We start from the raw sequence: 27,391 nt of genomic DNA, 5'->3' as shown, positions 1-27,391 counted from the left end.
TAAAGAAATAAAAAAATAAAAACCTTTTTTTTTTTTAAAGATTTTATTTATTTGATAGAGAGAGAGACAGAACACAAGCAGGAGAGTAGGAGAGGGAGAAGCAGGCTCCCCACTGACCCAGAAGCCTGATGCAGGGCTTGATCCCAGTACCCCGGTATCATGACCTGAGCTGAAGGCAGTCGCCCAACTGAGCCACCCAGGTGCCCCAGTAAAAAAAATAACTTTTAACACAACTTTCTCAATAGCTAAAAGAATAAGCAAACAAACTACTGGGTATTTACCCTAAAGATACAAATGTAGTGATCCAAAGGGGCATGTGCACCTGAATGTTTATAGCAGCACTGTCCACTGTCCAGACTATGGAAAGAACCTAGATGTCCATCAACAGATGAATGGATAAAGAAGATGTGGTGTATATATATACAAAGGAAAGAACCTAGATGTCCATCAACAGATGAATGGATAAAGAAGATGTGGTATATATATACAATGGAATACTATACAGCCACCAAAAGAAATGAAATCTTGCCATTTGTGATGACGTGGATGGAACTAGAGGGTATTATGCTGAGTAAAAAAAGTCAATCGGAGAAAGACAATTATCTTATTATCTCCCTGATATGAGGAAGTTGAGAGGCAATGTGGGGGTTTAGGGGGTAGGAAAAGAAAAAGAAACAAGATGGTATTGGGAGGGAGACAAACCATAAGAGACTCTTAATCTCACAAAACAAACTAAGGGTTTCCGGGGGGAGGGGGGTAAGGAGAGGGTGGTGGGATTATGGACATTGGGGAAGGTAAGTGCTATGAAGTTTTTAAACCTGGCGATTCACCAACCTGTACCCCTGGGGCTAATAATATATTATATGCTAATAAAAAAATTAAAAATTATGAAAAAAAGAATAAGCAAACAAAAATAAATAAGGATAAAATACATCTTATCAAAGTGACATGAGAAGAAAACTGAAGTCTTTTGTTTATTAAAAAGGTAGGATCTGTTCAATAAAACTCTTCTTACAGAGAAAACTTCAAATGCAGATGGCTTTACTAGTGAATTCCTCCAATTGTTTAAAAAAAAAAAAAAGCCAATCCCCTCCTCTGGCGGGGGGGAAATATCTGAACTTGTGGCATAAAGACAGTTTACCCCTGTAACAAAATCAAAGACATTATTTTTTTTAATTACAAATTTCAGGGGCATCTGGGTGGCTCCGTCAGTTGAGTGTCCAGCTCTTGATTTCAGCTCAGGTAATGATATTGGGGTAATAGGATTGAGCCTCGTGTTGGGCTCAGTGGGGAATCAGCTTGAGAGTCTCTTTCCCTTTTCCACTGTCCCCCCCACTGGGACTTGCTCACTCTCTCTCTCTCTCAAATAATAAATTCTTAAAATTACAGACTTCATTTTTCTCACTAATGTGGGTGCAAAAATCCTCAGCTAAAGATCACCAAATCAAATCCAGTGATATTTTAAAAGGATAATACATCACAATCAAGTAGAGTTCATTCAGATGATTTAACATTCAAAAATCGATCTTACGATTTTTTGATATATAGATTTTCATAAAAACTCTTAGCTAACCAGAAAGAAAAGGAAACATTCCTTCATATGATAAAGAGTACGTGTAGGAGTCCTATAGCAAGCATCATACTTATGGCAAGTTGTGGAAAACTTTACCCTGTGAGATCAGGAACAAAACAAAAATGCCTATTTTATCACCACTTCAATTCAGCACAGAACTGGTATCAAAGCCAGTGCAATGAAGGAAAAAAACAAAAAGAAGCATAAAGATTGGGCAAAAAGAAATAAACTGTCATTATCTATGGATAGCAAGTGTTCATATAGATAACCCAAAAACATCTAGAGATGACTATCTGCATTTAATACATTTAGTAAGTAAATGTATTAAGGTCAATGGATAAAGATCAATATCTAAAATCAACTATATATCTACATACTAGAAAAGCACAAGTAGAAAATGAAATTTTAATACTATGCCCTATACCATCAAGAATCAAACATGTAGGAATAAGTATAACAAAAGACATGCAGCTCTCTAGACTTAAAACTAAAGAAAGTATTTGTGGGTGCCTGGGTGGGTCAGTAGATTAAAGCCTCTGCCTTTGGCTCAGGTCACGATCCCAGGTTCCTGGGACCAAGCCCTACATTGGGCTCTCTGCTTGGCGGGGAGCCTGCTTCCCCCCTCTCTCTCTGCCTGCCTCTCTGCCTACTTGTGTCTGTCAAATAAATAAATAAAATCTGAAAAAAAAAAAAAAAACCCACAAAGCTAAAAAGTATTTGAAAGAAATTACAGAGACCTAAGTGGAGAAATGTATTGTACTTACAAATTTGAAAAGTAAACATTTTAAAGATACTCTCCAGCCTGATCTATAGATTTGAATGAAATACCAATTAATTTCCCGGTAGGTCAAGAGAAATGGAAGACAAGACACAGACTAGGAGAAAACATTTGAAAAGCAATGTCCAGACTTTCACTAAGCTACTGCATGGTACTGCTGTCCCACTGTCCATCTTGTTTGGCCTGGCTAAGCAGGGACCAAAAACTGACACTAGCCCCTGATGCAAATGCATGTCCCAGACAGCAGTCTGCAGAGCCCAAGCAAATCTAAGTTCCTGATATGTCTTCCACAAAAGCCTTGTGATCAAGAGTCTCCCCCATCTCCCAGGACCTTCTCCTTGTCTACCTCCTACATAAGATTCTCATGGAGCTTACCAAAGCTCCCTCTTTTTGGTTTGAATTGACCAATCTGGCCTTATCCCATGAGCTCAAAACATTCCACTCATGGACCCTAATATGGCATGTACCCCAGCTACAGCCTTTCTTTCTGCCTGTACCCTGTCTTGACTTCCCTGTATGGTGCCTCCACTTGTACTTCCTCTAGGACCTGTGAGTAATAAACTTCTCTATCGCAATTTCTCACAGTCAAGAGTAATATCCATTGTACAGATGCACCACTACATAGCAATGAAGATGAACAAACCAGAGCTACATGCAACAACACTGACAACTGCCACACAGAGTAAAAGACACCACACATGAAACAATATGCATAGCACAAGTCCACCTATATAATGTTCAAAAAAATGCAAAACTAAAGGGAAGACTGGTTAGGTGGTTAAAGTCTGTAAAAAAGCTAGGAAGTGATTACCATTTAAGTCAAGATACCCATCACCCATCAGAATGGGAAGGGCAGTGTTTGAGATGGGCACAGCAGAACTACTAAGGTGCTGACTATGTTCTATTCTTTAAATGTTATTAATCTAGATAGGGGTTACATACATGGGTGTTTGCTTTGTAATAAATCACTGAGCTGATGTTATTGGTTCGTAATTCTTATGTGCTTTATATTTAACCACATAAAGGTTAAAAATAATTTTAACCCCATACAAATGAGCTAACAAAAATATAGTGACAGAATAATTAATAATGAAAAATCCAAATAATGCCAGGACTGACTTTTTCCTTTTGGTTTTCAATAAACAGGTATATTATATTACATGAGTTTCCAAACCTGGCTGCCCATCAGAACCACATGGGAAACAATGAAAAAATATAGATTCTTTTGTTCATCTAACACCACTGAAAAATACGAATGCTTGCTCTCTACCTCAGAACCCTAACTCAGATATATTGGGAGTGGGAGTGGAGCCAAGTCATTTTCTTTTAATAAGCTCACAGTATCATTCCAATGAGTACACTGTTGAAGTCACTGGCACAGTAAATGTTCTGACCTTAACTAGTATTTGTCCTTAGTGAAGCTAATGAATTTTTTACTACTCATTTCTCTCAGCTATAAAAAGGCAATGATTTCATGCTTATCTCATTGAGACAAAATATACAATAGTATTAAACAAGAATCCAAAGTAGCTGTCCTCGATAAATTGAAGCTAAAGTAAAAAAAATTTAGCCAAAATTTAGGATGTGAATGATACTATACCAGGCCTGAGCTATATATTGAAAATTGCCCCAGAGCGGGGCGCCTGGGTGGCTCAGTGGGTTAAGCCGCTGCCTTCGGCTCAGGTCATGATCTCAGGGTCCTGGGATTGAGTCCCGCATCGGGCTTTCTGCTCAGCAGGGAGCCTGCTTCCTCCTCTCTCTCTGCCTGCCTCTCTGCCTACTTGTGATCTCTCTCTGTCAAATAAATAAATAAAATCTTTAACAAAAAAAAAAAAAGAAAGAAAATTGCCCCAGAGAGAAGGAAACAAAATTAATGACCCTGTCTTTAGTAAAAATACATAAAATTTCTGGTTTTATAATTAACTTACTAATAGCTTTGAGAGCTAGATATTGGCATATTCCAGATTTCAAATAGGCTGAAATAGTCAACAGTGAACAAAACAACTAGCAACCACTTTTTTTAAACTGTCCCCTTAAACCGTTAAAAAAAATTTATATATATAACAGCCAATATGACTAAGTGAAATAGAAGACTATAACGATTTGTCTTGATACAGTCATTTAAATATTATTGAAATGGAACAGAAATCAGGTAAGTTTAAATGTTTTTTTGTTGTTTAATTTGAAGCCCTAAACATTCTCTAAACATTGAACAGATGTTACTTATATCTTATAAAAGCCTCTTCTTTAATATTCTACAAAGAACAAGACATGAAGAAATTAGACATGGAGAAAGTATGATGCTTATAAATAACCATTATGGAATGATATCCTGTATGTAAAGTATTTTTTTTTTAAGATTTTGTCAGAGAAAGAGAGAGAGACAGAGAGCACGCGCACAAGCAAAGGAGAGGAGCAGGCAGAGGGAGAGCCACCAAAACATCCCGTAAGTATTTTCTAACCATAGCCAGAAGCTCTGATGTTGACTCTAAAGATCACTGTCCTCCATTCAAAATACACATATATCCATACAGAGGTAAATAAATGCACATAGTTTTTTTGTATATAATCACATAAAATGTACACATATGCATATATGTTCATAAGTATATACACATATATATTACAGTTTCTGAAAAATATTATGTAAGCTTTATGAATATCAAACAATATGAATATACTGTTTATATTATATTTATATATATTCATATATATAAAATATATGAAGCTTTGAAGAAAGCTTCAAAGTTACTAGAAACATGGGCTTTCACATAATCTGAGATCGGGCAAATATTTTTTAAAACCTGGCAAGTTCTATCTAGAGAAATAAATGCCTACTTAGTTAACACATAAAGAAATAAGACTTACTACATTTTAGTTTACAAATGAAATCTTAAAAATACCTATGAATTATAACATAGTTATGATATCACTATGCATATTACTATGCTCTTTGGCTAAAACTAATATTATACTACATAACATTAAAAATACTGTTGGAGGAGTGATGTCAGCAAAATGGTGGTATAGCAATTTCTAGTACTTGTACCCTCCCCCAAAGATCGATTTTAAGGACTACCCATGCATGAAAATATTTTCACAAGAGCTAAGGATTCTAGGTGAGGGATTACAGCACCTGGATGAAGATCAGATGTAAGAAAAGACACACTGAGGAGGACAGATAGATTCACAGACCCCCTTCATTTTTCCTCTGAGCCTAGACAGCCTGGCATGGAGAGAGAAAGCCTCTCTCCAAGAGAAGTTGAGTAAAGTAAGTGTCTGACTTAACTGCAGACTCTAGACTAGACCATCCCAATACCAGGCTGACTCTCAAAGCCCTTGGTGGCTCCCTAGCCCACTCCTATGAACCCAGGATCCTGCCCATCCTGCTACCTGTAGGATTCTACATCCTCAAGTGGCTCCTAGGCATCAGGCTCCACAGATAGTACCTGTGAAACAAGGTTACCAGCTCACTCCAGTTCCTGGTGGCTCCAGTGGCCCAAGGTGGTTCCTGCAAACTTAGGTCCATGGCCCAATGGGTAAAGCAGCTTCAGTGGTTCCAGACAACCTCTAGATTCCCAGCAAGCTCCCATGAACCCAGAATCCTGACACATCCTAGCATCAGCCAGCTCCCAGGCAACAACTTTGGCCCTACAAAATAGACAGGATGACTGGGCCCAGAGACAGGATGACTACTCTACACCCAAGCTTTTGACCCACTTCAGCACCAGGCTAGCTACTATAGCCCCAAATCTCAAATACCAGGTCAGCCCCCAGGTTCAAAGCAAGCTCCCATGGACCCAGGTTCTTGGTCCACCCAAGTGCCATAATTACTTCTGCAAATCCAACCTCCATGCCATCTACTGAGGGCTGCAGGATACAGGCCAGCTCCTGCAGCCCCAGACTCTAGGTTGGCTCTCACAAAACCAGACTTCCAGCCTGTCTCAGTACCAAAACAGCCTCTGTGGACCTAGATGCTAGGTCCACCCCAGTGGTTCCCAATGCCTGGTTGGTGCCTGGAAACCTAGGATCCAGGTCTGCCCACACAGACCAAGGTCCCAAGTCCATTACAAAGATTCAAGCACCGAGCACACCCCAGGGAAACAAGGCTTCAGCTCCACCTTGTGACCTAGGCACCAGACTGGTCCCCATGTACTCAAGTACAAGATCTGCCCACTACTAACCCAGTCAGCAGACAACAGACCTGTCTACTCAAGTACTACACCAGATGGTCCACCCAGAATTTCTGGACAGGCTGATTTGTAAAGGGCTTTACTTCATAAAGACAGTCTGTAAAGGCTAAAAGAATAAATCAAGAAGTTCTACAAGGAAATAGAAACTATTAAAAAAAGCAGAAATTGAAAAACACAATAACTAAATTGAAGAACTCATAAAAAGCTTCAACACAGACCTAACCAAGCAAAAGAAGATATAATGAATGTAAGACAGATCATTCAAAATTATCTAGTCAGAGGAACAGAAAAATAAAAGAAGTACCTACTTCCTTAAGTTCTCAGATACCAACAAAAGGACATAAGGATCATGAATAATCAATAAAATATACAACCACCAAAGGAAACTAATAAAATTCTAAGGACTGACTAAAAAAATGGAAATCAATGAATTGTCTGACAAAGAATTTAGAATAATCCTCTTTAAAAAGTTTAGTCAATTTTAAGAAAACAGACAACTAAATGAAATTAAGAAAACAACACATGAATAAATCAAGAAGTTCCACAAGGAAATAGAAACTATTAAAAAAAAGCAGAAATCCAAGAACTGAAAAACACAATGACTAGACTGAAGAACTCATAAAAAGCTTCAACAACAGACCTGACCAAGCAAAAGAAAGACAGATCATTTGAAATTATCTAGTCAGAGGAACAGACAAATAAAAGAATGAAAGAAGCCTATGTGAATTATGGGATATCATCAAAAGAAAGAAATCTACCCATTATTGAAGTCTAGGAGAAGAAAGAGAAAGGAACAGAAAGCCTAGTTAAAGAAGAGTAGTTGAGAATCCCAAATCTGGTGAGAAATTCAGACATCCAAGTTTATGAAGTTAATAGGTAACCCCAAATTTCAAAAAACCTTCTCCAAGACACATTATAATAAAATTGTCCAAAATAAAAGATAAAGACAATTTTAAAATCAGCAGAAAAAGGAGCGCCTGGGTGGCTCAGTGGGTTAAGCCACTGCCTTCGGCTCAGGTCATGATCTCAGGGTCCTGGGATCGAGCCCCACATCAGGCTCTCTGCTCTGCGGGGAGCCTGCTTCCTCCTCTCTGCCTGCCTCTCTGCCTACTTGTGATCTCTGTCTGTCAAATAAATAAATAAAATCTTAAAAAAAAAATCAGCAGAAAAATAAAAGAATGAAAATTTCAAAAAACCTTCTCCAAGACACATTATAATAAAACTGTCCAAAATAAAAGATAAAGACAATTTTAAAATCAGCAAGAAAAAAAACTTCCTCACTTATAAAGGATACCCCCCCATCAGACTATTAGCAGATTTCTTAGCAGAAACCTTGTAGGCCTGAGGAGAGTGGAATGATATACTGAAAGTACTCAAAGAAAAATGGTGCCAATCAAGAATAATTTACCTGCCAAAGTTTTCTTTCAGAAATGAAAGACAGAGACTTTCCCAAACAAACAAAAGCGGAGGGAATTCACTCCTACTAAACCTGTCTTACAAGAAATGGTGAGAGGAGTTTAAGACAAAATAAAAGAATGCTAATTAGCAATATGAAAACATATAAAAATATAACACATACTGTTAAAGTTAAATAGCAAACTCAGAATACTGCAATATTATAATATGGAGCTATGTCAATCACATAATTCAAAAGGATAAAGGACAAAAGTATTAAAAATAACAACTATAATGATGTTAGTGGGTATACAATATTTAAAAAGGTAAATACACAATATAAAAGAAGGTAAAATTATGGGGAATGTAAAAGAGTAGAGGTTTTGTATGCAAAGTTCTCATTAGCTTGAGGCTATTATAACAATAAAATATTTTATGTAAACAAAAATCTATAGTAGATGCACAAGAGGCAGAATGAAGGGAATCAAAGCATACCACTACAGAAATCATCAACTCACAAAGAAAAACAGTGAAAGAGAAAGAAGAAACAAGGGAACTATGAAACAGCCAGAAAATAATAAGATGACATTATACCTATCAGTAATTATTAACTACTAAAATTAATTAATAATTACCTATCAATAGCCTCACCTAGCAATAATTAAGTATAATTGAATTAAATTCTCCAATTAAAGGGCGCCTGGGTGGCTCAGTGGGTTGGGCCGCTGCCTTCGGCTCGGGTCATGATCTCAGGGTCCTGGGATCGAGTCCCACGTCGGGCTCTCTGCTCAGCGGGAAGCCTGCTTCCTCCTCTCTCTCTCTCTGCCTGACTCTCTGCCTACTTGTGATCTCTGTCAAATAAATAAATAAAATCTTTGAAAAAAAATAAATAAAAAATAAAAATAAATTCTCCAATTAAAGCACAGAGTATCTGAATACATAAAAAGTCCCAACCACACAAGGGACTCACTTCAGCTTTACAGACACATACAGGCTCAAAGTAAAGGGACAGAAAAAGATACTCAGTGGAAAAAAAAACCCAAGAGCTATACTTGTATCAGACAAAATAGACTTCAGGTCAAAACTGTAACAAAAGACAAAATGGTGGGGTGCCTGGGTGGTTCAGTGGGTTAAAGCCTCTGCCTTCGGCTCAGGTCATAATCTCAGGGTCCTGGGACTGAGCCCCATATTGGGCTCTCTGCTCAGCGGGGAGCCTGCTTCCTCCTCTCTCTCTCTGCCTGCCTCTCTGCCTACTTGTGATCTGTCTGTCAAATCAACAAATAAAATCTTAAAAAAAAAAAGACAAATTGGTCATTATGTAATGATAAGGAAGTCTTTTCATCAAAAAGAGAATAATTGTAAATATGCATGCATTCAATATCACAGCATTTAAATATGTTAAGCAAATATTAACAGACCTAAGGGAATAAGTAGACAGCAGTATAATAATGGGGGATTTCAATAATGCATTGTTCACTTTTAACAATGCATAGATCATCCAGACAGAAAACCAGTAAGAAAACATGGGATTTGAAATATATATTAGACCAAATGGGTATACAAAACATTCTATCTAACAACAGCAGAATACACATCCTTCTAACGCACACACAAAATATTCCCCAGGATAGATCATATGTTAGGTCACAAAACAAATGTAGCAAATGTAAGAAGACTGAAATTATACTTAAGAATCTTTTCCAACAATAGTATGAAACTAGAAATCAATAATAAGAGAAAAACCAGAAAATTCACAGTATGGAGAGTTTAAAAAATTACACTCCTGAACAACCAGTGGGTCAAATAAGATATCGAAAGGGAAATTAAAAAAATACCTTGAAACACATGGAAACAAAATATACTAAAACTTATGGTATACAGCAAAAACAGTTACAAGAGGGAAGCTTATAGTAATAAATACCTACATTGAGAAAAAAAATCATAAATAAACAACCTAACTTAATACCTCAAGGAACTAAAAAAAAGAACTATGTTCATAATTAGAATTAAAGAAGTAACAAAGATCAGAAATAAATGAAAGAGATTAGAAAAACAATAGAAAAGATAAACAGAACTAAGAGCTTATTTTTTTTAAGACAAAAAAATGACTTTTTTTTAAGACAAAAATTTTTAGCTGGACTACTTAAGAAAAAAAGAAAGATACAAATAAATAAATTAGGAAATGAAAACTGGTGAATTAGAAGAAAACATAGGTGAAAACTTCCTTCACATGGATCTTGGCACTGATTTTCGGCTATTACACCTAAAGCAGAAGCAATAAAATAAAAAAGATACAAGTGGTACTACATCAAACTAAAAAGTTCTATACAGCAAAAGAAACTACAAAAAATAAAAATGAAAAGACAACTACAGAATGGGAGAAAATATTTGCAATTCACATACAGACATATCTTGGAGACACTGTGGGTTCAGTTCCAGACTGCTGCCAATAAAGCAAAAATTGCAATAAAGCAAGTCAAATGGATTTTTTGGTTTCCTAGTGCATATAAAAGTTGTTTATACTATACTGTAATCTATGAGGAGTGAAACAGCATTATGTCTTTAAAAAAAAAAGTGTACATAACAATTGAAAATGCTTTGTTGCTAAAAAATGCTAATCATCATCTGAGCTTTCAGCAGGTTGTAGTCACTGGTCACAAGTCACCATAATGAATATGTAGGACTTCCTGGGAAGATAGCAGAGTAGGAAACTCTAGGCTCACATCCTCCCATGTATACATAACACCCCGTCGGTGTAATTAACCCAGAAAACTCAGTGTATCACAAAGGGACATAAATCCCTGGGGAACTCCTACAGAAATAAAGGAACTGAGAGGCACCAATTCCCTCCCTTGCTCCTCAGCATAAACACATGCCCACCTATGGGACTTGATATATAATTTGCCAGCCCTACTCCCCCCGTCCCCATGTTGTGCTTCTGCCAAACCACCCCTCTAGATAGTCCACCTTAGTCTGGAAATATCAGGGCCCCTCCTGCAGAGGACCTGTAGTCAAAGCTTGACAGTACTGCAGCCCTACTGCTTTATGCAGTCCTTTAGCAGATCTGCACTTTCCAACACACTCTTGGCCAGAGCCCATATAGGGCAGTGCCACAGGCCTGGCAGTGTGTAAGAAGTCCCGACAGTGGCCAGTACCACTCCAAAGTGACTCCTGCCCCAAAGAGAGGGAAACATAAACAGATCAGTGAGATGGAGGCCCCTGAAGTGGGCAAGAGGCAGATAACTGCTCTGACCATAGGTCCTACAAACCAATGGAAGCTTCTTGGGGTCAACACAGGGAGAGCACCCTGTAGTTTGGTGCTACTACATCTCTGGCAAATGCCTGGCCTGACTCAACTGAAGCCAAGGCATCTGCAGACTGGCCCACTGAACCACAGGGACAAAAACTGCCCATAATAGGCAAAGAAAGCCCCTGCAGATGACTGGACTGAAGGAAAATACTGGCTCAACCACAAGAGCAGGGTAAACATATCACACACAGGAGATAATCTCTGAAATGCCAGGTTCTGGTGAACAGGGGACACTGCATGGCAAAGCACATAAGGCCGGTACTCTGAAGAGTAGGAGATGTAGCTGACTTTCCTTATACACAGAAACAGACACAAAGAGTTAGACAAACTGAGAAGACAGAAGAATATGTCCCAAATGAAAGAACAGGGCAAAACCACAGCAAGAGCTAAGTGAGACAGAAATATGTAATATGCCTACTACAGAATTTAAAGTAATGATCATAAAGATATTCATCAGACTTAAGAGAAGACTGGAGGACATAAGTGAGATCATAAACACGAGGTGAAAAACAACCAATCAGAGAGTGGAACACAGTAAATGAAATTAAAAATATACTAGAGGGGTACAGGTCTGTGAATCACCAGGTTTACACACTTCACAGCACTCACCAAAGCACATACCCTCCCCAATGTCCATAATCCCAGCCCCTTCTCCCAAACCCCCTCCCCCCCAGCAACCCTCAGTTTGTTTTGTGAGATTAAGAGTCATTTATGGTTTGTCTCCCTCCCAATCCCATCTTGTTTCATTTATTCTTCTCGTACCCACTTAAGCCCCCATGTTGCATCGCCACTTCCTCATATCAGGGCTGTACCCCTGGGGATAAAAATATATGTTTATAAAAAATAAAAAATTAAAAAAAATATATACTAGAGGGAATAAATAACAGACCAGAGGAACCAAAAGAATGAAGTGGCAAACTGGAGGACAGTGTAACTGGAAGTAATCAGGCTTAATAGATGACATAGAAAAAGTTATGCAAAATTAGAACAGACTTAAGAAATTCAAAGATACCATCAAATGTAATAACAATGGCATTATAAGGATCCCAAAAGGACAAGAGAGAGAGAACAGGGGGCAGAAATTTATTTAAAGAAATAATGGTTGAAAACTTCCTGAATCTGGGGAAGGAAACAGAAATTCAGGCCCAAGAGGCACAAAGATGCCCCAACAAAATTAACTCAAGGAGGTCCATGCCAAGGTACATAATAATTAAAATGGCAAAAAAGTAGTAATACAGAAAAAATTTTAAAAGCAGCAAGAGAAAAGAAGACAGTTATATACAATGGAAACCCTATACGGCTATAAGTTGATTTTTCAGCAGAAACTTAGCAGGCCAGAAGAGAGTGGCATGATATGGTCAAAGTGCTGAAAGGAAAAAATCTGCAGACAGGAATACTCTATCCATCACGGTTGTCAATCAGAACAGGAGAGATAAGCACTTCTTAAACAAACAAAAGTTAAAGGAATTTATGACCACTAACTAGCCCTACAAAAAATGTTAAAGGGGACTCTCTGAGTGAAAGACCATAAGCAAGAATAAGAAAAGTGGGACTCACAAAAGCAGTAAAAATAAGTATAACTGTAAATACCACTCAAGGGATTCACAAAATAAAGGGATGTCAAGTATGATACCATATACCTAAAACATGGGGAGGAGAGGAGTACATAATGGGTTCAGACTTAAGTGACCATCAACATAATTTGTACTGCTGCATGCAGAAAAGGTTATACACAAACCTAATGGTAATCACAAATCAAAAACCAGTAATAGATACACAGAAAATAGAGAAAGGAATCCAAGTATATGACTAAAAAAAGCCAAGTAATCATAACAGAAGAAGGCAAAAGAAGAAAGGAATGGAGAAAAACTCTAAAAACAAGCATAAAACAAGTAACAAAATGACAATAAATACATACCTATTAACAGTTACTTCAAATGTAAATGTAAATGTAAATAGACTAAACACTCCATAATCAAAAGACATGAGACTCATTTCAGACCTAAAGACACCTGCAGACTAAAAGTGATGTGATGGAGAAACATTTATCATTCAAAAGGATATGAAAAGAAAGCAGGTAGCATTGCTTATATCGGATAAAAGAGACTTTAAAACAAAGACTGTGATGAGACAAAAAAAGACACTATATAGTCATTAAGGAGAAAATTCAACAAAAAGATATAATAACTGTAAATATTTATGTATCCGACATGGGAGCACCTAATACTTAAAGTGTTCAATAACAAACATAAAGGAAATAATTGATAGTAATAACATAAAGGAAGTAACTGATAAGTCAATGGATAGATCACCCAACCAGAAAATCAACAAGGAAAAAAGGACTTTGAATGACACACTGGACTAGATGGAATAAACAGATATACTCAGAACATTCTATCTTAAAACAGCAAAATACACATTCATCTCAAGTGACATGGACCATTTTCCACAAGAGATCACATATTAGGCCACAAAACAAGCCTCAAGAAATTAAAAAAATCAGGGGCGCCTGGGTGGCTCAGTGGGTTAAAGCCTCTGCCTTCGGCTCAGGTCATGATTCCAGGGTCCTGGGATCGAGCCCCGCATCCGGCTCTCTGCTCAGCAGGGATCCTGCTTCCCTTCCTCTCTCTCTGCCTGACTCTCTGCCTACTTGTGATCTCTGTCTGTCAAATAAATAAATAAAATCTTTAAAAAAATTAAAAAGATCAAAGTCATTCCATGCATTATTTCTGACTACAGCACTATGAAACTAGAAATCAACCACAGGAAAAAATCTGGAAAACCCACAAATACATGGAGACCAAATAACATGGTACTAACAGTGAATGGGTCAATCAAGAAATCAAAGAAGCAATAAAAAATACATAGAAACAAATAATAATGAAAATACAATGACCCTAAATCTTTAGAATGCAACAAAAGTGGTTCTAAGAGGTAAGTTTATAGCAATCCAGGCCTACCTCAAGAAGCAGGAGAATCTCAAATCAACAATGTAACCTTACACCTAAAGAAGCAAGAAAAGAAGAACGAACAAAACCCCAAACCAGTAGTAGAAAGGAAATAATAAAGATTAGAGCAGAAATAAATGAAATAGAAACTAAAAAAACCCAACAGAACAGTTCAATGAAACCAGGAGCTGGTTCTTTGAAAAGATCAATAAAATTGACAAACCTTTAGCCAGACTCATTAAAAAAAGTGCTCAAACAAAATTAGAAATGAAAGAGGAGAAACAACTGACACCAAAGAAATACAAGAGAGTACAACAGAATATTAGGAAAAATCATATGCCAATAAATTGGACAGCCTAGAAGAAATCAATAAATTTCTAGAAACATATAACTTCCCAAACTTAATTGGGAAGAAAAAGAAAAGTTGAACAGCCAGGATCATATATATGGCTTCACTGGTCAATTCTAAGCCAATCCTTCTCAAACTCTGAAAAAAACTGAGGGGGAAAATTCCCAAACTCATTTTATGAGGCCAACCCTACCCATTACCAAAACTAGGTAAGAACATTACAGCAAGAGGAAACTATAGGACAATATCCCTGATGAATATTTATATGCAAACATCATCAACAAAATATGAGCAAACTGAATTCAACAGCATGTTAAAAGGATTAAAAGCAAATGCTCTTATAAATACCAAGGTCAAATGAGATTTATTCCTGGAATGCAAAAATAGTTCAATATGTGCAAATCACTAACTGTGGAACATCACATTAACAGAATGAAAGATAAAAATCATAAGATCATCTCAATAAATGCAAATTTAACAACCATTCATGAGAAAAAGCCTCAATAAAAAGAGAAGACATGAGTGTTAGAGAAAAAGGAACCCTTGTTTATTGTAGGTGAAAATGTAAACTGGCACAGTCGCTATGGAAAACAGTATGGTTATGTTAATTTAGTAGAAATTGTTAATTTAGTAGAAATGTTAATTTAATAGATGGTAAATGTTAATTTAGTAGAAAATATCAGTCAAACTGGTTGGCATTGGATAAATGTTCAAAATTTCACTCAACTGCTAGGTTGCAAAGACATAGTTATAATCATATTTTTGAAAAGATAAAAACATTAAAAATTAATATGTAGGGGTGCCTGGGTAGCTCAGTCATTAAGCGTCTGCCCTCAGCTCAGGTCGTGATCCCAGAGTCCTGGAATTGAGCCCTGCCTCAGGCTCCCTGTTTAGCAGGATCCCTGCTTCTCCTTCTCCCACTCTCCCTGCCTGCTCTCCCTCTCTCGCTGTGTCTGTCTCTGTCAAATAAATAAATAAAATCCTTAAAAAAATTAATATGTATACCTAGTAAACTTTAAGAGAATTCAGGTTAGATTTAATAATAGTAAAACAAATAATACATACTATTCAGCATAATTAAAGATAAATAAATAGAGTTCATTTATTGTGAGGTGGTTGCCCCCCAGATCAAGGAAATCTTTGGTTACAACCACAGTTTGGTGCCCACAAAAAGGGACACAGTGATTCTGCTGTACTCTACCACCATTCAAAACACAAGTGGAGTACTGTATACACATATAGGGACACATTTTAAGGGACTCATTTATAAACTAGGCAGGCAACTAGTCAGATAGAAAACCAGTCATTCTAGAAAAACACATTATATCTGAAATGAGTAAAGAATCTGGAACTGTGTATCTGAAAAGAGAAAAAAAAACTCTGAAGAAAGTCCTTTCATCACTATTGGCACTAACTGGCAAAACTTCTGATTCAAAACATGAACAAAAACAACTTCTGGTAGAATGAGAAACTACTGGATTATAAAGAAGAAAAAAAGGAAGTGGCACTAAGAAAGCAGAGGAGAGAGTTTCCTGCCCCTACTGAATCCAGATGAGACTGGGATTCAGGGATGGCAAATGAGGAGATGAGTTGAGAAGGTGGCTGAATCAGGATGCCTGCCTGCAGGGCTCTTATGGAATCACTGAGCGCTCCATCTCAGTGTGAAGCAAAGCCCGCAGAGTCCCCTTAACCAGACAACCAAAGAAAATAAAAATGCTCTTATAAATACAAAATAAAAATGCATGAACAAAATAATTAAATGGAAGAGCTGGATGAGAAAGTCAAGAAAGTCTCCCCGAAAGCAAAGCAAAGCTAAAGGATGGAAAGTATAAGAAAGATAAGTGACAAGAGAGTCTCAAACCCAATTGATAGAAATTTATAAGTAGAGAAGAAGGAAATAAATTACCAAGGAAATAATATAACACAATTTCCCCAAATTGAAAGGAAACAACAGACTATAAATTGAGGGGTCTGTTGAGTGCTTAGGAGGAAGACAGAAAAAAAGACATACTTAAACATACCATTATAAAATTTCGGAATAACAGAAGCTACAGAGGAAATTCTAAAAATCATCAGAAAGAAAACACAGGTTACCTACAAATAACAAAGATGAGTCTAGTATTAGACTTCTAATCTGCAACAATATTAGCTAACAATGAAGAAATGCTTTTAAATTTCTAAAACAAAGTTACAACTTAAAATTTAAAATTTTTTACCTCATAAAATAAATGTTCAATCAGGAATGAGAATAGAACTGCACATTTACAGACATGCACAGAAAGATCTTAAAAGGGTTAATTAGGGATGAAATAAAGGAAAAAATAAAGTGGTAAACAAGGAAAAAAGATCCAAACCAGGAGGAAAATGGCAGTAATCCCCAAGATATTTAACAGCAGGCCAATACAGTAACCATCATATAGAAACTGAGGCAGAGAGAGCTATTCTGTAAGAGAGAACGCCAAGAAAACCTGAGTCTGCAACAGAAGCAAAAAAAGAGAGCCAGGAACTGGAAATACCAATAAAAACAAAACATCACAATCAACTGTGATACCTCCAGTACAAATTAAACCAGGGAGATAATGTATTCCAAGGAATAGAATGGACTCCAAGGAATAAACAGAATAGGTAAGCATCTGAAAGATGGTAATAATATGCTAAAGAAAACAAGTTATGTCTAGCAAGAAGAAACATGAAACGTACTTAGAAAACAAGAAAACAAAGCAAAGCCCAAGCTCATACTTACAGAGAATAGATTGTGTAATGGACGAGTGAAAGAAAGAAAGAGAATAGTTAAATCTTCTGTACTTGGCTTTGTAACTATGTATATGTATCTTGGATTTTTAAAACTCTGTAAGGTACCATACAGAGGAGGTCATAGACTCAGTCTATGTTTGCTTGAAAGATCACAGAAAAAAGTTCCACGAGGGGCAATTTTGGGTTCAATACAAAGATTTTTGTAACCCTTAAAGATGTTCAGAAATAAGCTGAATACCAGAAGACTCCAAGCAGAAGTTAAACGGCCACCTATATGGGATGCTACAAAGGGGATTCCTGTACTGGGTCGAAGAAAACAAATTCACTACTCATCCAACAAATAATCTAAGATTTTTCCAACTCTAACAAAACTCCTAACTTCTATTTAGGAATTACATTACATCAGGAGACAACAGCCCCTTTAGGTACGAGAGCTATTCCTCAGGGAAGAAAGTTTCAGTACTACTGACAAACTTCAGGTAGAGAAGGAAAAAAATGAGAAAAGGTACAGTAAAATGGAAGAGGATACAGGCTGGATTTGTACTTATATTGAATGGTAGCACACCTGACTTACTATTTAAGAAATGACATAAGCAATAATAAAAATACAGTAGAACTTTCAGAATGCCTTATATTGATTTTACCACAAATTATTTTCCTGATAAGTAGAAATCAATATTCATAATTACTTTTCTAATAAAAGTTTAAATCAATAAATGTATAAATTATGAAAACATCATATCCATCCAGTTATACTGAATTTCTCTCTTACCAATCATAACCTACAGCAAAAGATGTTTCAATTACAGGAGCAATGAGTTTTGCGGCTGTCATGATGTATTTTTCTGCCATGGCTTTCCTATATCAAACAAACAAAAAAGTTTTATTGAGAGACTTGTATAAAGAGTTTGGATTTTTTTTTTAAGTATAAACATTACCATCGCTTCTCGGCCTTTTGGCTAAGATCAAGTATAAACATTACCTATCAAAGCTAAAACACCATGAAAGTCTACTATATAGTGGACAGCTACACTAGAAATCTGTAAGTCAGGTTGACAACCATGGCTAGGAAATGGGATTAGCAAGCCACAACTGCCTTCTGGATCAACAGCTCATCTTTCTTTTCAGTGCAGGCTGACAAATAGAAGAAACACTGGATGAACATAATAAAAATAAAAAAAAAACTGGTATTAAAACAAAACAAAAATCACTGCTTACTACAAGATGAATAATACTGCTTTTTCCCCCCTAAGAATTTATAATTCTAAGCTTTTACAGTTAGGTCTATGATCCATTGTGTAGTAATTTTTGTGTATGGTATGAGACAGACCCAACTTCTTTCTTTTGCATGAGGATATCTAATTTTCCCAGCAACATTTGTTGAAAAGACTATCTTTTCTCCATCAAACTATCCTGGCGCTTTTATTAATTATAAATGTACAAGTTTATTTCTGGACCTTCAATCCCATTCCAATGATTTCTATGCCTATCTTTATGCTACTAGCATGAAGTACTACTACACTTGATTTGTGTTTTGGAATATGAGCCCTCCAATTTTGCTCTTCTTTTGGAGTATGAGCTTCCACTTTTGCTTTTCTTTTTTTTTTAATTTAATTTAACTTTCAGTGTTCCAAAATTGTTTATGCACTAGTATTGTTTTGGCTACTTGGAATTCCTTAGATTTCCATATGAATTTTAGGATCAATTTGTCACTTTCTAAAAAACCACTGCTCAGATTTTGATATGGATTACACTCCATCTATAAAATAATTTGGGGAGCACTGTCATCTTAACATTAAGTAACTATCCATAGAAATGTGATGTCTTCCCATTTACTTAGCATATACATCAGTAATGTTTTATACTTTACAGAGTATAAATTTTATACTTCACTTGGTAAACTTATTCTTAATTATTTTTATGCTACTGTAAATGTAATTATGAATTTCATTTTGGCTAGTACCTTGCTAGTATATATTTCTATAGTACTAATTCCTATATATCGATATCTTACTCTGCAAGCTTGCTGAACTTGTTTATTAGTTAAAATTGCTTTTTAGTGGATTCTAAAATTTATGTAGGATATTCCACATATAAGATCATGTAATCTGTAAACAGAGATAATTTTGCTTCTTCCTCTCCAATATGGATGTCTCTTACTTCCTTTTTTGCCTAATTTCCATGGGTAGGACCCTGAGTGCAATGTTGAATTAGTGACAGGGAATATCCTTATATTGTTCCTATTCTAAGGGTCTAATCATGCAGTTTTTCACCATTAAGCATGTCAAACTGGGCTTTTCATAAATGTCCTAATCAGATTGAGGAAGTTCCTTTCTATTGTTAGTCTGTTGAGGTGTTTTAGCTTGTTTCCATGAAAGTATATTGGATTTTGTAAAAAAAAAAATTTTTTTTCTTTATTGATATCCTCTATTATACTCATTAGTTTTTACAGAGTAAACCAATTTTGCACTCCTAGGATAAATCCCATTTGGTCATGGTACACAATTCCTTTTATATTTTGTTTGTATTTTTGGCTTACTAGTATTTTCTTTGGGATTTTTGCATCTATATTCATAAGATGCTGTCTCTAGACAATAGATATTGATCTATTGTCTCCCAAATCTCCCCTTTTTTTTGTACTGTCTTTGTCTTGTTTTGGTATCAGGGGAATGCCAGCCTCATAAAATGAATATTTTCTGGAAGAAGTTGTGTAGAATTGATGTTAATTGTTTTTTAGGCATCTTTTAGATTTCTCTAGTAAAACCATGTGAGCCTGGAGATTTTGGTGGGGGGAGGTTTAAAATTACAAATTAAATAATTACAGGGCTATTCAAAGGATCTATTTCATATCAGGTGAGTTATGGACACTTGCGTTTTTCAAGAAAGCGGTCCATTTTGTCTAAATTGTCAACTTGGTGGGTGTAGGGTTGTTTGTAGGTTGTAGGTTGTTTGTTCCATTATTGTCCTTTTGATGTATACAGAGCCTATAGAGATATCTCCTGTTTTGTTCCTAATACTGGCAAGCTGTGATTTCTTATCAGTTTTGCTTTAAGTTTATTAATTTTATTCATCTATTCAAAAAATTGGCTCTGTATTTTTCACTGGTGTTTTTTTTTCAATGTCAATGATTTCTATTCTTTATTTTTCTAGTTTATTAATTGAGGAGCTTAGGTTATTAGGACTTTCCCATTATCATTCTAATTACTTTCCCTTAAGTGTTGTTTTTTTTTTATATTTTTCTTTCTTTCTTTCTTTTTATTTATTTATTTTAAAATATTTTATTGTTTATAAACATATATTTTTATCCCCAGGGGTACAGGTCTGTGAATCGCCAGGTTTACACACTTCACAGCACTCACCAAAGCACATACCCTCCCCAATGTCCATAACCCTACCCCCCTTCTCCCAACCCCCCTCCCCCCAGCAACCCTCAGTTTGTTTTGTGAGATTAAGAGTCACTTATGGCTTGTCTCCCTCCCAATCCTATCTTGTTTCATTGATCTTCTCCTACCCACTTAAGCCCCCATGTTGCATCACCACTTCCTCATATCAGGGATATCATATGATAGTTGTCTTTCTCTGATTGACTTATTTCAATAAGCATGATTCGCTCTACTTCCATCCATGTTGTTGCAAATGGCAAGATTTCATTTCTTTGGATGGCTGCATAGTATTCCATTGTGTATATATACCACATCTTCTTGATCCATTCATCTGTTGATGGACATCTAGGTTCTTTCCATAGTTTGGCTATTGTGGACATTGCTGCTAAAAAGATTCGGGTGCACGTGCCCCTTCGGATCACTACGCTTGTATCTTTAGGGTAAATACCCAGTAGTGCAATTGCTGGGTCATAGGGCAGTTCTATTTTCAACATTTTGAGGAACCTCCATGCTGTTTTCCAGAGTGGCTGCACCAGCTTGCATTCCCACCAACAGTGTAGGAGGGTTCCCCTTTCTCCGCATCCTCGCCAGCATCTGTCATTTCCTGACTTGTTGATTTTAGCCATTCTAACTGGTGTGAGGTGATATCGCATTGTGGTTTTGATTTGTATTTCCCTGATGCCGAGTGATATGGAGCACTTTTTCATGTGTCCGTTGGCCATCTGGATGTCTTCTTTGCAGAAATGTCTATTCATGTCCTCTGCCATTTCCTGATTGGATTATTTGTTCTTTGGGTGTTGAGTTTGCTAAGTTCTTTATAGATTTTGGACACTAGCCCTTTATCTGATATATCATTTGCAAATATCTTCTCCCACTTTGTCAGTTGTCCTTTGATTTTGTTAACTGTTTCCTTTGATGTGCAAAAGCTTTTGATCTTGATGAAATCCCAATAGTTCATTTTTGTTCTTGCTTCCCTTGCCTTTGGCGATGTTCCTAAAAAGATGTTGCTGCGGCTGAGGTCGAAGAGGTTGCTGCCTGTGTTCTCCTCAAGGATTTTGGTGGATTCCTTTCTCACATTGAGGTCCTTCATCCATTTTGAGTCTATTTTCATGTGTGGTGTAAGGAAATGGTCCAATTTCATTTTTCTGCATGTGGCTGTCCAATTTTCCCAACACCATTTATTGAAGAGGCTGTCTTTTGTCCATTGGACATCCTTTCCTGCTTTGTTGAACATTAGTTAACCATAGAGTTGAGGGTCTATTTCTGGGCTCTCTATTCTGTTCCATTGATCTATGTGTCTGTTTTTCTGCCAGTACCATGCTGTCTTGATGATGACAGCTTTGTAGTAGAGCTTGAAGTCCGGAATTGTGATGCCACCAACTTTGGCTTTCTTTTTCAATATCGCTATGGCTATTTGAGGTCTCTTCTGGTTCCATATAAATTTTAGAATTATTTTTTCCATTTCTTTGAAAAAGATGGATGGTACTTTGATAGGTATTGCATTAAATGTGTAGATTGCTTTAGGCAGCATAGACATTTTCACAATATTTATTCTTCCAATCCAGGAGCATGGAACATTTTCCCATTTCTTTGTGTCTTCCTCAATTTCTTTCATGAGTACTTTATAGTTTTCTGAGTATAGATTCTGTGCCTCTTTGGTTAGGTTTATTCCTAGGTATCTTATGGTTTGAGGTGCAATTGTAAATGGGATTGACTCCTTAATTTCTCTTTCTTCTGTCTTGTTGTTGGTGTAGAGAAATGCAACTGATTTCTGTGCACTGATTTTATATCCTGACACTTTACTGAATTCCTGTACAAGTTCTAGCAGTTTTGGAGTGGAGTCCTTTGGGTTTTCCACATATAGTATCATATCATCTGCGAAGAGTGATAGTTTGACTTCTTCTTTGCTGATTTGGATGCCTTTAATTTCCTTTTGTTGTCTGATTGCTGAGGCTAGGACTTCTAGTACTATGTTGCATAGCAGTGGTGATAATGGACATCCCTGCCGCGTTCCTGACCTTAGCAGAAAAGCTTTCAGTTTTTCTCCATTGAGAATGATATTTGCGGTGGATTTTTCATAGATGGCTTTGATGGTATTGAGGTATGTGCCCTCTATCCCTACACTTTGAAGAGTTTTGATCAGGAAGGGATGCTGCAGTTTGTCAAATGCTTTTTCAGCATCTATTGAGAGTATCATATGGTTCTTGTTCTTTCTTTTATTGATGTGTTGTATCACATTGACTGATTTGCGGATGTTGAACCAACCTTGCAGCTCTGGAATAAATCCCACTTGGTCATGGTGAATAATCCTTTTAATGTACTGTTGAATCCTATTGGCTAGTATTTTGGTGAGAATTTTCACATCTGTGTTCATCAAGGATATTGGTCTGTAGCTCTCTTTTTTGATGGGATCCTTGTCTGGTTTCAGGAGAATAGGAATTAGTTCTTCTTCAAATGTTTGGTAGAATTCCCCCCGGGAAGCCGTCTGGCCCTGAGCTTTTGTTTGTTTGGAGATTTTTAATGACTGTTTCAATCTCCTTACTGGTTATGGATCTGTTCAGGCTTTCTATTTCTTCCTGGTTCAGTTGTGGTAGTTTATATGTTTCTAGGAATGCATCCATTTCTTCCAGATTGTCAAATTTGTTGGCATAGAGTTGCTCATAGTATGTTCTTATAATAGTTTGTATTTCTTTGGTGTTAGTTGTGATCTCTCCTCTTTCATTCATGATTTTATTTATGGGTCCTTTCTCTTTTCTTTTTGATAAGTCTGGCCAGGTTCTTATCAATTTATTAATTCTTTCAAAGAACCAGCTCCTAGTTTTGTTGATTAGCTCTATTGTTTTTTTGGTTTCTATTTCATTGATTTCTGCTCTGATCTTTATGATTTCTCTTCTCCTCCTGGGCTTAGGGTTTCTTTCTTGTTCTTTCTCCAGCTCCTTTAGGTGTAGGGTTAGGTTGTGTACCTGAGACTTCTCTTGTTTCTTGAGAAAAGGCTTGTACTGCTATATATTTTCCTCTCAGGACTGCCTTTGTTGTGTCCCACAGATTTTGAACCGTTGTATTTTCATTACCATTTGTTTCCATGATTTTTTTCAATTCTTCTTTAATTTCCCGGTTGACCCATTCATTCTTTAGAAGGATGCTGTTTAGTCCCTATGTATTTGGGTTCTTTCCAAACTTCCTCTTGTGGTTGAGTTCTAGCTTCAGAGCATTGTGGTCTGAAAATATGCAGGGAATGATCCCAATCTTTTGATACCGGTTGAGTCCTGATTTAGGACCGAGGATGTGATCTATTCTGGAGAATGTTCCATGTGCACTAGAGAAGAATGTGTATTCTGTTGCTTTGGGATGAAATGTTCTGAATATATCTGTGATGTCCATCTGGTCCAGTGTGTCGTTTAAGGCCTTTATTTCCTTGCTGATCTTTTGCTTGGATGATCTGTCCATTTCAGTGAGGGGAGTGTTTAAAGTCCCCTACTATTATTGTATTATTGTTGATGTGTTTCTTTGATTTTGTTATTAATTGGTTTATATAGTTGGCTGCTCCCACGTTGGAGGCATAGATATTTAAAATTGTTAGGTCTTCTTGTTGGACAGACCCTTTGAGTATGATATAGTGTCCGTCCTCATCTCTTATTATAGTCTTTGGCTTAAAATCTAATTGATATGATATGAGGATTGCCACTCCTGCTTTCTTTTGATGTCCATTAGCATGGTAAATTCTTTTCCACCCCCTCACTTTAAATCTGGAGGGGTCTTCGGACTTAAAAGGAGTTTCTTGTAGGCAACATATAGATGGGTTTTGTTTTTTTATCCATTCTGATACCCTGTGTCTTTTGATTGGGGCATTTAGCCCATTAACATTCAGGGTAACTATTGAGAGATATGAATTTAGTGCCATTGTATTGCCTGTAAGGTGACTATTACTGTATATTGTCTCTGTTCCTTTCTGATCTACCACTTGTAGGCTCTCTTTTTGCATAGAGGACCCCTTTCAATATTTCCTGTAGAACTGGTTTGGTGTTTGCAAATTCTTTCAGTTTTTGTTTGTCCTGGAAGCTTTTAATGTCTCCTTCTATTTTCAATGATAGCCTAGCTGGATATAGTATTCTTGGCTGCATGTTTTTCTCGTTTGGTGCTCTGAAAATATCATGCCAGCTCTTTCTGGCCTGTCAGGTCTCTGTGAATAAGTCAGCTGCCAATCTAATATTTTTACCATTGTATGTTACAAACTTCTTTTCCCGGGCTGCTTTCAGAATTTTCTCTTTGTCACTGAGACTTGTAAATTTTATTATTAGGTGACGGGGTGTGGGTCCCTGATTTTGAGGGGCGTTCTCTGAACCTCCTGAATTTTGATGCTTGTTCCCTTTGTCATATTGGGGAAATACTCCCCAATAATTCTCTCCAGTATACCTTCTGCTCCCCTCTCTCTTTCTTTTTTTTCTGGAATCCCAATTATTCTAATGTTGTTTCGTCTTATGGTGTCACTTATCCTTCGAATTCTCCCCTCGTGGTCCAGTAGCTGTTTGTCCCTCTTTTGCTCAGCTTCTTTATTCTCTGTCATTTGGTCTTCTATATCACTAATTCTTTCTTCTGCCTCATTTATCCTAGCAGTTAGAGCCTCCATTTTTGATTGCACCTCATTAATAGCTTTTTTGATTTCAACTTGGTTAGATTTTAGTTCCTTTATTTCTCCAGAAAGGGCTTTTATATCTCCCGAGAGGGTTTCTCTAATATCTTCCATGCCTTTTTCGAGCCCGGCTAGAACCTTGAGAATTGTCATTCTGAACTCTAGATCTGACATATTACCAATGTCTGTATTAATTAGGTCCCTAGCCTTTGGTACTGCCTCTTGTTCTTTTTTTTGTGGTGAATTTTTCCACCTTGTCATTTTGTCCAGATAAGAGTATATGAAGGAGCAAGTAAAATACTAAAAGGGTGGCAACAGCCCCAGGAAAATATGCTTTAATCAAATCAGAAGAGATCCCAAATCGTGAGGAGGGACAAAAGGGATAAAAAGAGGTTCAAAAAGAAAGAAAGAAAAAAAAAGAAAAAGAAAAAAGGAAAAAATTTAAAAAAGAAAATGAATAAAGAAAAAAATATAAAAAAGAAAAAATATATATATTAGATAAACTAGTTTAAAAACGTTAAAAAAGGGTAAAAGTTAAAAAAAATTTAGCAGAAGAAGAGAAAAAAATGAAAAAGAAAAAAAATTAAATTAACTGCGAGACTAAAAAAATCACAGGGAGGAAGCCATGAGTTCTGTGCTTTGCTTTCTCCTCCTCTGGAATTCTGCTCCTCTCCTTGGTATTGAAACTGCACTCCTTGGTAGGTGAACTTGGTCTTGGCTGGATTTCTTGTTGATATTCTGGGGGAGGGGCCTGGTGTAGTGATTCTCAAGTGTCTTTGCCCCAGGCGGAATTGCACCGCCCTTACCAGGGGCTGAATATTCCGTTCAGGTTTGCTTTCAGGAGCTTTTGTTCCCTGAGCGCTTTCCGTAGAGTTCCGGAGGATGGGAATACAAATGGCGGCCTCTTGGTCTCCAGCCCGGAGGAGCCAAGAGCCCAGGGCCCCACTCCTCAGTGCACCTTCAGAGAACAGTGCCCAGTTACTCCCTTTTGCCTGACCTCCAGCTGCGCTCCGAGCTCAAGGAGCCTGCGACTGGTTCAAGGTAACCCTGAGCTGCAATCTTACTGTTGGCTCTGTCTCTGTAGCTGGCTTTCCCGTTCCAATACCCGCAAGCTCTGCGACACTCAGACACCCCCGATCCTTCTGTGACCCTGTGGGACCTGAGGCCATGCTGACCCCACGTGGGTTTTGCCCCAGTTTAGCCTCTGGAGCGATGTCCCTCAGCGGAACAGACTTTTAAAAGTCCTGATTTTGTGCTCTGTTGCTTCGCCGCTTGCTGGGAGCTGGCCCCTCCCCCCGGGGTCTATCTTCCCGTCGCTTTGGATTCACTTCTCCACCAGTCCTACCTTTCAGAAAGTGGTTGTTTTTCTGTTTCCAGAATTGCTGTTCTTCTTCTCTTCGATCTGCCGATGGATTTGCAGGTATTTGCAATATTTAGATAAGCTATCTAGCTGATCTCCTGCTAGCTGAAGTAGTCTCAGCCTGCTACTTCTCCACCATCTTGACTTCTCCTCCTCTTTTTTTTTTAAAGATTTTTGACAGAGAGATCACAAGTGGACAGAGAGGCAGGCAGAGCGAGAGAGAAGCAGGCTCCCTGCTGAGCAGAGTGCCTGACATGGGACTCGATCCCAGGACCCCGAGATCATGACCCCAGCCGAAGGAAGCGGCTTAACCCACTTTGCCACCCAGGCGCCCGACTCCTCCTCCTCTTAAGTGTTGTTTTTTACTGTCTCCTTTCAAGAATTTGTCTTTAATTTTCATAAGTTTAATCATGATGTATATTCACATGGATTTCCTTGGGTTTATTCTCTTTGGTATTTATTCAGTTTCTTGTATTGTGTATTTATTTCTCTAGCTAAATTTGGGGAGTTACCAGCCATTATTTCTTTGTCTACTCTCCTTCTCCTAAAACATTGATGACAAAAATTGCAGATCTTTTGCTCTAGTCCCAGATGTCACTTAGGCTCTGTTCATTTCTGTTTTTACTCTATCTTCTCTCTGTTGTTCAGATTGTGTAATTTCTATTTTCCATTTCCGGTTCACTGAATCTTTCCATATCTCCTTTATTCTCCCATTGAA

At 37.2% G+C, this 27,391-nt stretch overlaps 1 protein-coding gene across 3 annotated transcripts in view; it reads right to left on the bottom strand.

The window, feature by feature from the left end:
• IFT88 (intraflagellar transport 88) overlaps positions 1-27,391 on the bottom strand; it is a 158,030-nt gene that overhangs the window by 81,190 nt on the left and 49,449 nt on the right. For all 3 annotated transcript variants that reach the window (XM_059377501.1, XM_059377503.1, XM_059377504.1), the window contains one exon: positions 18,073-18,159. In XM_059377501.1, coding sequence (XP_059233484.1) covers positions 18,073-18,159 — 87 coding nt within the window. The remainder of the gene's footprint in view (positions 1-18,072; positions 18,160-27,391) is intronic.

The sequence above is a fragment of the Mustela nigripes genome, chromosome 15, assembly GCF_022355385.1.
Source record: "Mustela nigripes isolate SB6536 chromosome 15, MUSNIG.SB6536, whole genome shotgun sequence".
NCBI lineage: Eukaryota > Metazoa > Chordata > Mammalia > Carnivora > Mustelidae > Mustela > Mustela nigripes.
The sequence above is the reverse complement of the archived record's forward strand: the minus strand, read 5'-3'. Positions and strand labels throughout refer to the sequence as shown.